The sequence below is a fragment of the Octodon degus genome, unplaced genomic scaffold (assembly GCF_000260255.1).
Source record: "Octodon degus isolate 3935 unplaced genomic scaffold, OctDeg1.0 scaffold00001, whole genome shotgun sequence".
Classification (NCBI taxonomy): domain Eukaryota; kingdom Metazoa; phylum Chordata; class Mammalia; order Rodentia; family Octodontidae; genus Octodon; species Octodon degus.
The window spans coordinates 23,200,790-23,210,655 of record NW_004524577.1 but is presented as its reverse complement, the minus strand read 5'-3'; the positions used below and the strand labels follow the sequence as shown (position 1 = coordinate 23,210,655).

Here is a 9,866-nt window from a genome sequence, read left to right as displayed (position 1 = left end):
AGGGCTGGCTGGCATGTGGTGCTGGGGGATTGAACTGCGGTCCCTGTGCTTTGCTTAGCTTAGCTTGTTCTAAGTAGGTGCTTTAGACCACTGAGCTATCTCACCAGCCCTCTAACATAGATTTTGAAGAATATGATTTTCATCATTTCTCAGTTCACAGTGCTTTCATTTTCTGAAGCTCACATTTATTAAATTAATAGCAGTGATGATTTATTGAGTGTTCGTAATGAGCCAGTCATTGTACTGGGTTCTTTACAGAAGATAATAAATTTAATCTTCACAGCAACTCTGCAGTAAGTAAATTGGAGCTCAGTAAAATTAAGTGCCTTGCCTGAGGGCCCACTATATAAGTAGTCTTACTTTGCTTCTATGAAAAAAGCAGTGACTGTTGTTTAAATTTTCAGTGTTGGGCTGGCCAAACAGCTCAGCAGACTAAACCATGTGCTTAGGCGGAGCTCAGGGACGGGAGGTCCATCCCTGGCCCCACAGGCTGTGCTGGCCCTGCCCCCGGGGCGAGCTGAGTGGACACTTGAGACTGGGAGTGATGGTGCGTTCCTATAATCCCAGTGCTTGGGAGGCTGAAAACAGGAGGATTATTACGAGTCTGATCTGTGTAGTGAAGCCCTGTAAATCCTGTACTAAATACATTAAAAAAAAAAAAAAAAAAAAGCAGCATTACCAGTTTTCTAAGTTTAAGGTTAAGCCAGTTAAATGTTTCACTTTCCAAGCCTGCTTATTTGTTTGTCTGACACCTCCTCCATGATCTAGGATCTGAAACCAAACAATTTGTTGTTGGATGAAAATGGAGTTCTAAAATTGGCAGATTTTGGCCTGGCCAAATCATTTGGGAGCCCCAATAGAGCTTATACACATCAGGTTGTAACCAGGTAAGTCTCCTAAATGCCTGAAAGCTGATGTTATTTCTCACAAATTGAGGATAGGCTGATTTCTCTGAAATACCTTGGCAGTGTTTAGGAATCATACATTTGTAGCCATGCTCTTAAAAATAAGTGATCTAGGGGCCGGGGAGATGACTCAGTAGAATAAGCACTTACCTGTCAAGTGCAAGAGCCTGAGTTCAATCTCCTATTCCACAAAAAAACAACATAAAAATAAGTGATATATATCCCTTTTTATGTTGTGTGCATTTTATCACAAGGAAAAAACATACAGCTTTTTTGTCTTCCCTCCTTCCTTTAGTAACTTTTGAGAATAATTTGTACTTTTGCATTTTAGTTAGGTGAGCTGTCATGTCAATGGTCTTCTACCTAATTTATTTGCTATGTGTTTATTTTATCAGTCAGGGCTGTTTTGTTTTGGTCTTTCTGAGACAGGGTCTCACTATGCAGTTCAGGCTGGCCTTAAAACTCACAAGAGCTCCTGCCTCAGATTCCCAAGGTGCTGGGATTGTAGGCATTCACCACCTTGCCCAGCAAGGGCCAATTCTGTAACTTTCTATGCAAGTGAAAATTTGCTACATCAAAAAGTGATATTTGGGGGGCTGGTGAGATGGCTCAGTGGTCTAAAGCACCTACTTAGAACAAGCTAAGCTAAGCAAAGCACGGGGACCGCGGTTCAATCCCCCAGCACCACATGCCAGCCAGCCCCGCCCCCTGGTGGGCTGAGCTGGCCACACACACACAAAATAAATAAATGTTAAAAAAAAAAAAAAAGTGATATTTGATATTATTCAGCTATTAAGAATGATAAACTCGAAGCCTTTATATTGAAGTGGATGCCACTTGAAGATATACTCATAAGTGAAATAAACCAAACGTACATGTGTAAGTATTGTATAGTTTCCCTAGTATAAGAACTCAAAAGAAGAAATACAAATAGAAAGGTATAATACAAGTAAAAGGAAAGCAGGATCTCAAGGACTAGCTAACCAAGAGAAGGAAAGGAGAAGAGCTAGGAAACATGACAATGTCAAGCCATACAGTTATATGTAGAAGATGGGCAAGGTAATGATCCTGAGAATCTCCAGAAGATGTGTGAATCTAGCAGTTAATTGGAAAGATTCTCACCCTAACTAACTATATATACTGATACCTGTGAAATAAGCAACTGCACTGCAGATGGTAATCTGTAATAGTAAAAAAAAAATTAAAAAAAAAAATCTGTAATAGTAGTTTCATGCTTGGAGTGCCTGTCATTCTGCTCTTCTGAATACAGGCTGCTTGCCATGACATGCCAGTTGCTGCTGTGCTGTCTCTCGGGAAGATGATTGTTCAAAAAGAAGGGGGTGGTGAGTGAAGGCAAGAGACAGGAAAAGGAATATTGTGGGACTGTCCTGCTTCAAGGTTGTATATGGTTAGATTTTTTGACTTATAATATGTAAACATAAGTATATAATTCTTTATGCCTATTTTTAAAAATATATTCTAATTTTTAAATGTTTTTTCATCGTATTCTGTAGGGACTTAAAAGTTCAACATATCAATACTTGATGAAAAATACCTGTTCCATGCAATGCCTAAGATGTTTGATATTCAGACAGATAGTGAGGTTAAGCTTAACAGCATAAGTTGTATGGTAATAACAATGAGCTTGTCTTCTGGATGGTTAACAACCTAAGTTTGCAGACCAAAATTAGAGAAAAAGGAGGACCACAAGGAAAGCCAACATTTTGGCCCTAGCCTTCCAAGGTCAATTAAGACTCAGGACATATGAGAACTTGTACTGTAATGTCATGTACCTCGGTAGTGTCCCAAATTTTCTGATCAAGGAGATTATGGGGTCAAAGAGGAAAGTGATGGATGACGTAGAGTGTGCCTAAGGAGAGTCACATGGGGAGAAGACATTCTCTCAGGCTTTCACAGAGAGCACATTGGCCAAGCAATGGCCGTGACTCATCCACATGGCTGACACTGACAAAGATTCTACAATCTGAGGTACAGGATCTCAGGAAAAATCCTGAGGGGATTTCACTGACCTTCTCAGACTCAAAAGCTACAACTCTTGTTCCATAGGTCCTGCTTTACCTTGGTCTTAACCACTCAGCAGAAAAGTATAAAAACGAAATATAAGAAGTAAAGCTATGCTGTTATGTTGAGCTGTAGGGGACTCAGATCAACAATTTCTGAGATTGCCAGTCAAGCAGAAGACCCAGTACTATTATGGGCTACTGGACTCTTTTAGAATATTTTGCTGAGTTTACACACCTATAATATTCAAATAACGGAACTTAACCAAAAAAAGGGGATACAGATGAATGTCCATTTTGTATCTGTGTATTCAATGTGGTTAGGATAGACATATAGTTACATTCTCTTAATGAATAGAGTGATTTGTTTTAATGGTGTTTGTAAATAGAATATCATGTCCGCATCTTGTACAGCAATTAACCACTAGGAAGAATGTATGTAATGTGTTAATTATTGAAACTGTCCTACCAATTTGGTTTGAAACTGTCTCATTGCTATTTGTTCCTCAGTAAAATTATGGGGGAAAAATTGATATTTGATTTGTTATATTATTATAAATTTTTTATTACTCTTTTGGTGCAAGTTCTTACTACACAGTTCAGACTCATAGTGATCCTCCTGTCTCAGCCTCTCCAGCACTGGGATTACAGACATGCACCACCATGCTGAATTTTGGGGCCTGCATGGCATTCAGTGCCAGATATCACTCAGAACCTTGTGCTTGGGAGGCAGGCACTTAGACCACTAAGCTATCTCCCCAGCCCCTATATTATTAATAATTATATTTTTGTTAATATTTCAATGTATAAAAACAATCACATTAAATGATAGGGAAATAAAATTTCTTCTCAGAATGGCATTTGTTAATTTCTGAGACTCTTAAAGTTTGGGAAGATTTCAGGTTTTCTTTCTTTTTTTTTTTTTTTTGTGGAACCAGGCCCTTGCACTTGCTAGGCAAGCCCTTATTCTACTGAGCTATCTCCCGGCCCAAGATTTTCTTTTAAAATATTTTGTCACTTCTTCGAAATAAATTTTTTTTTGGATAAGGTTTCCCTATCTGTTCAGACTGGCCTTGAACTCAGGCTAATCTCAAACTTGGAGCAATGCTGATGCTCCTGCCTTGGCTTTCTGGGTACTAGGATTAGAGGGGTATGCAACCACCAGAGCCAAAGTAAATCTTACTGAGACGCTGCTGTGTGAGCCCTAAATAAAAAGTAGCAGACATTGAGTAGTTAGTATGATCGCTGAGTAGATTAAGCCCTTTGCTCGGGACCTCTTAGAAGCAGGGATTCCCATACATGTGTGTACTGTGTACTAGTGTTTTCTTGTCTGCCAGTCTAGTATTTTCTCAGAAATTACATGCTACTTGTGTTGAGAAGATAAGGGCTGTGAGAGAGTGGGCATCATTTCTGACTGGCAAGCTATTTTGATGCGGATGAAGCCTGAGTGAAGTTCAGAGAGGATGAGAAGATAATTGGACACAGGAAGAACAAATAATCCTTTGAATTATCCAGAGAATGAATAGGCAGCCTAGTGAAATTCAGAGCTGGAGAATTTATGGCATTTTGGCTTACTGGTGGAAAACACTAGAGGAAACAAAAGATTAATGACAGAAAAAAGATGAAAAAGTCCCAAGAGTAATGTTCTTTAAAGCCATACTCATGTGGCAAGAGTATGGTATCTTGTACACATGTCAAAAGAGTGGCTTTAAAAATAGGAAGGGTAGTTCATCTCTAAAAGGTGCTTTAATAATTCTGTCCTAAAAATTACTTTTACTTTTCAGATGGTATCGGGCCCCAGAGTTACTGTTTGGCGCGAGGATGTACGGTGTGGGTGTGGACATGTGGGCTGTGGGCTGCATATTAGCAGAGTTGCTTCTAAGGGTAAGTCCAAAAATAATGTGTGTACCTCAGTACAGTTGTTACAGTTACTTCCTTTCATAATCCATGTAGGAATTAGCTATTCTCCCTGTAACACGTCCTATAGAATGTTTTTGTTTGTTTGGTTTTTGCCATTTGTGTTTTTAGGGAAGGGTCTACAGGGTGTTCAGGGACTCCCTACTAGATTGGACTCAGTGACCTGCCTGTTTACAGCCTCCCTAGAGCTGGGATTACAGGCGTGCGCCACCATGCCCAGTCTGAGCTGGCTCAGCGCACCCAGGGTCAGGGCCTGTGTGGCATGTGGTGCCAGGGATCTGCCCCAGTCCCTGTGCTTGCCTGAGCAGGTGCTTAGTCTGCTAAGCTGTTTTGTAGACCCTAAACAGTTTTCTTTTTAAGCCTCAGACAGCCACAGTGGTGCGCACCTATAAAGCAACTGCTTAGAAAGCTGAAGGCAGGAGAATGGCAAATTTGAGGATAGCCTGGGCAACACAGTGAGACCACATCTTTAAAAATAACCTCCCATCCCCACTCCCAGGCCAGAGATCTAGCTCAGTGGCATGGCACCTGCCTGGCACGCACGAGGTCCTGAGTTCAGTTCCCGGTTCCAAAAAAAGACTCCCCTAAGTACAACCTTTTACTCAATGCTAATATGAGATAAGAAGAGCTCCACTTAGAAGAAAAGTTTTGTTATAAGTGTACTTCAGAATACAGAATTAACGTGTAACATGGCAGTATGTGTGTAGTAACTAAATATGTTAGAATGAACTTTTATCCTCCTGGGAGATTTTTGTTTGGAGCTATTTAAAATAAAGTACCTTTCAGGAATACTAACCACTATGGTTGCTACATAATACTAACCACTCTTCCTGTCACTTTCACAGAACTCTTTAAAACATGGAGATCATCATTTAGTTCTGTTAAAGCAGACACAGTGGCACAGTAGCCTTTTCTCTGGCTGATACTCTCTACAACAAAATGTCTCTTCCTGACCTTCACTCTGGTTACTACATGGGAAACTTCTGTAGGTATAAAGTTTAGCGCTCTGACAGGATTGCTGCAAGGTCTTTTGAGTTCAGTGTAGTTAATTATCTTCATTTTACAAATAATTAAATTGATATAAAGAGTAAAACATTCAGCCAGGTGCAAGCCTATAATCCCAGCACACCGGAGCTGAGGCAGCAGGAGCACCACAAATTTGAGGCTAGCTTGGGTAGCCTAGTGAGTTCAAGAACAGTCTGAATTACATAATGAGACCTGGTCTCGGGAAAAAAAAAAAAAGCATTTAATGCACCCACTCTACTGAACACAATAGCTTCTTAGCAGCAAACAGTACTGTATCACATTGTCACCCTTGCGATTGAGTGGCTGACTGAGCTGCTGCTGGGTATTAATCTGGAGTCTGTTTTCTGTAGCTTTATATAACTAAAATACCATCGGCTGGTTCATTTTTGAAGGATAGAGCTTTATTTAGCTCACAGTTCGGAGGCTGGAAAATCTTAATGAGGGAGTAGTAGAGTCCTCCGTTAAAACTGATGCAGCTGGGCCAGAGATACAGCTCAGCGGCAAAGCACCCGCCTGGCAAGCGCAGGGTCCTGAGTTTAATCTCTGGTACTACAAAACAACAACAATCAAACTTTGATGCAGCTGAGCTTGGAGGCACGTGACAGTTATATAATCACAGTCCCACTTGGGGGACAGAAGTGGGAGACCCACAGCTTCAGGGTTAGTCTGGGCAATTTAATAAGACCGTGTCTCAAAATTTGCAAGCACAAGGTCCTGAGTTCAATCCTCAGTACCACAAATAAATGAATAAATTAAAATAGCATTTAGAAAGGAGCTGGAGATGGAGCTTAATAGACCATTTATGTAGGATGTGCCCCCCAGTTACATCCGCTTCCTTTCTTAGAAGATGTGCTTTGCTATAAATGACAGTGAACAACAAGAAAGACTTGGGATTCAAGAGATGAGATTCAACACAGGAAAGAAGTAAGTTGAATTCTGTGTTTAAAAGTGCAGACATGAGTCTGGCATGGTGGTGCCCGCCTGTAATCCCAACACGGGGGGTGGGGTTGAGGGGCTGAAGCAGGGTTGCTGTGAGTTTGAGGATAGCCTGGGCATCTAGTGAGCTCAAGGCCAGTTTGAACTACATAGTGAAATCCTATCTAAAAAAGGGGTTGGAGGGCGAAGTGCTAAGAAAATAGGTCAAGATTCAGCTGAGAGGTAGTCAGACTGGAGCAGCAAGAGGGCTGCATCAGCAAATGGTCTCCAGAAAGAAGGGAGTTTAAGAAACAGAACTAGTAATGATAGCTTGGGGTTGTGGAAGATGATATTGCATAACTGGAATGTTAGCTTTAGAACACAGAAAGTTGCCAAAGCCAGAGCAGGAGAGGCTGGAGAAGCAGGAAATCAGTGATTCCTGAACAGTGTCTTAATAAAATACCTCTTCTGGTAGTTCTGATAGCCCCAGTTTTTCTCATGAATGCCTTTTTTTTTTTTTGAGGCAGAGTCACACTATGAGGTTTAGACTGGTCTTGAACTCACTCTATAGCCTAGACTATTCTTTTTTTTTTTTTTTTAAATTTTTATTTATTTATTTGTGTGTGTGTGTGTGTGTGTGTGTGTGGCCAGCTCAGCCCACCAGGGGGCGGGGCTGGCTGGCATGTGGTGCTGGGGGATTGAACCGCGGTCCCTGTGCTTTGCCAAGCTTGTCCCAAGTAGGTGCTTTAGACCACTGAGCCATCTCACCAGCCCTAGCCTAGGCTATTCTTAAGCTCATGGTAATCACCTAGCCTCCCCAGTGCTGGGATTACAGGCTTGCGTCATCATGCCCAGCTTCTCATAAATATCTTTTATAGTTGGTTTATGCAAAGTATGATCCAAAATCTACACACTAGTAGCTTGTGGTGCTTTTGGGGTTTTTTTTTTGTATTTTGAAACAGGTTCTTACTATGTAGACCTGGCTGGCCTCAAACTTAGGGCAATCCTCCTGCCTCAGGTTCCTAAATCCTAGGATTACAGATGTGCAGCACCACTGGCTTTAGCAGCTCATTTTATTTTATTTTTTTATTATATTTTTATTATTTATTTATTTATTTGGCAGAACTGGGGATTGAACTCAGATTCTCACGCTTGCCAGACAAGCACTCATTCTGCTGAGCCATCTCCCCGGCCCCTAGCAGCTCATTTTAATGTAAATTTTTACATTGTACAAAACCATGTTTGTTTTAAATGTGACTAAGTTACAAGTTTGTTCACAGTTTGATTTTGTCTGTATAGTAACTATACATGCATTGCATAGGGAATAAGATAATCCTTTAGTGTATAAAAAGAAAACATAAGCAGTCCTAAAAATGCTTTTAACGTTATTTAATATCCTTTACATTTTTGGGTAAGTTTGATATCCATAAAAATACAGTTTTGTTTAATTTCTAGATAAAAGAGCAGGATAATGAAAGCAGCCAGCATCCTGGGATTAGAGAAGCTTTTGCTACTTCTGGGTTGGTTGGTTGGTTGGTTGGTTGGTTGGTTGGTTGTAAAGCAGTGTTCAGTTTGGCCTTGATGGGCGAGCGTCAGCATTCAGGAAAAAGAATGGAACAAGCCGGGTGTGGTCATGCACTCCTGTAATCCCAGCATTCAGACCCAATGCTCAGAAGGCTGGGAAGGTTGAGGCAGGAGGATTGTTGCAAGTTTGAGACCAGCTTGGACTACAAAGTGAGCTGAAGACCAGCCTGAACTACATAGTTTATCTCAAAAAGACAAAAACAACAAAAAGCCCAGCAGGTTTTTTTTTTTTTTTCTTTGTTGATTTAGCATAATCTGTGAGTTCGCATGGCCTTCTCTTAGCTATTTCCATCCTGTAATGTAATTTAGGGCATTTCCAGATTCTCTGAGGAGGGCTTATGGCATGTCTAGGTCTAATCACACAACAGAAAGCACCCTGTACAAAGAAAGTTAATATAAAGAATTAATGTCTATCTGTCTGCATACCGATGTTTATTTTGGCACAGTTCACAAAATTTGAGGTAGTGGGAACAGCTTAAATGCCCATCAGTTGATGAACAGATAAAGAAAGCATGGAATATACACATGGTGTATTATCCAGTTATAAAGATAAAACTATGTCATATGTAGGGAGATGGGTGGAACTGGAGATCACCATATTAACATAAGAAAGACGTAAAGGGACAAATACCATGTTTTTCCAGATATGTAGAACTTTAAAAAAAGAGAGAAAAGAAAAGAAAAATAGGTGTGGCAGTACATGCCTAAATTCTAATACTTAGGAAGCTGAGGCAGGAAGACTCCTAAGAGTTTGAGACTAGCCTGGACTATATAGCCAGACCTTGTGTCAAAAAACAAAAAAGATGATATGAAAGATAGGAAGCCACTATTAGACCAAAAAAAGGGGGGGTATGATGGAAAGTAATGAGGGGTAGGTGATTATTTGGATGCAGTGTTGCTGTGGATCTGTACTGATAGACTGTGCTACAGATCTGCTTCCTGAAAAGTGCCGGAAGCCTGCAGGGACAGTCTCGCAGGAGGAAGTGGCTCTGGAGGCGCTCTTCCAGAACTGGGCTGGCTCCCACTCCAGGGAGCTGAGCACCGGGGCACCCACCAGTCATGCACACTATGGAGGTCTGGAGCTAGAGAGCTGAGGGCGCAGCAGGGTCAGCGAGCAGCCGACGGCCAGGAAGCAAAGCACACACTCCTTGTGCTGTGTCCCAGCACCCTCTGCTGACGAAGCTCAGAGCCCCAGGTGGAGGGAAAGTATCTGAAGTGCCCAGATCCATTTTTGCAGACAACACAAAAGATGAACTTATACTTGACAAGCAATAAATTGATAACTGGTATGAGGGATGTTTTTATATAGTTTTGCTGGAAGGAGACCATAAGAACAAAAATGTTAACACAACTATAATATTCAAATGATGGAACTAAACAAAAAAGGTTATATATAAATGAATGTTCATTTTGTATCTGTGTATTCAGAATGGTTAGATATATAGTTATATTCTCTTAATGAATAGAGGGATTTGTTGTAATAGTGTTTGTAAATAGG

General features: G+C 40.8%; 1 protein-coding gene across 1 annotated transcript in view; it reads left to right on the top strand.

The window, feature by feature from the left end:
* Nucleotides 1–9,866, top strand: part of Cdk7 (cyclin dependent kinase 7) — a 36,497-nt gene that overhangs the window by 14,180 nt on the left and 12,451 nt on the right. The window contains exons 7-8 of the mRNA XM_004623026.2: nt 769–887; nt 4,711–4,810. Of these exons, the coding sequence (XP_004623083.1) occupies nt 769–887; nt 4,711–4,810 (219 nt within the window). The remainder of the gene's footprint in view (nt 1–768; nt 888–4,710; nt 4,811–9,866) is intronic.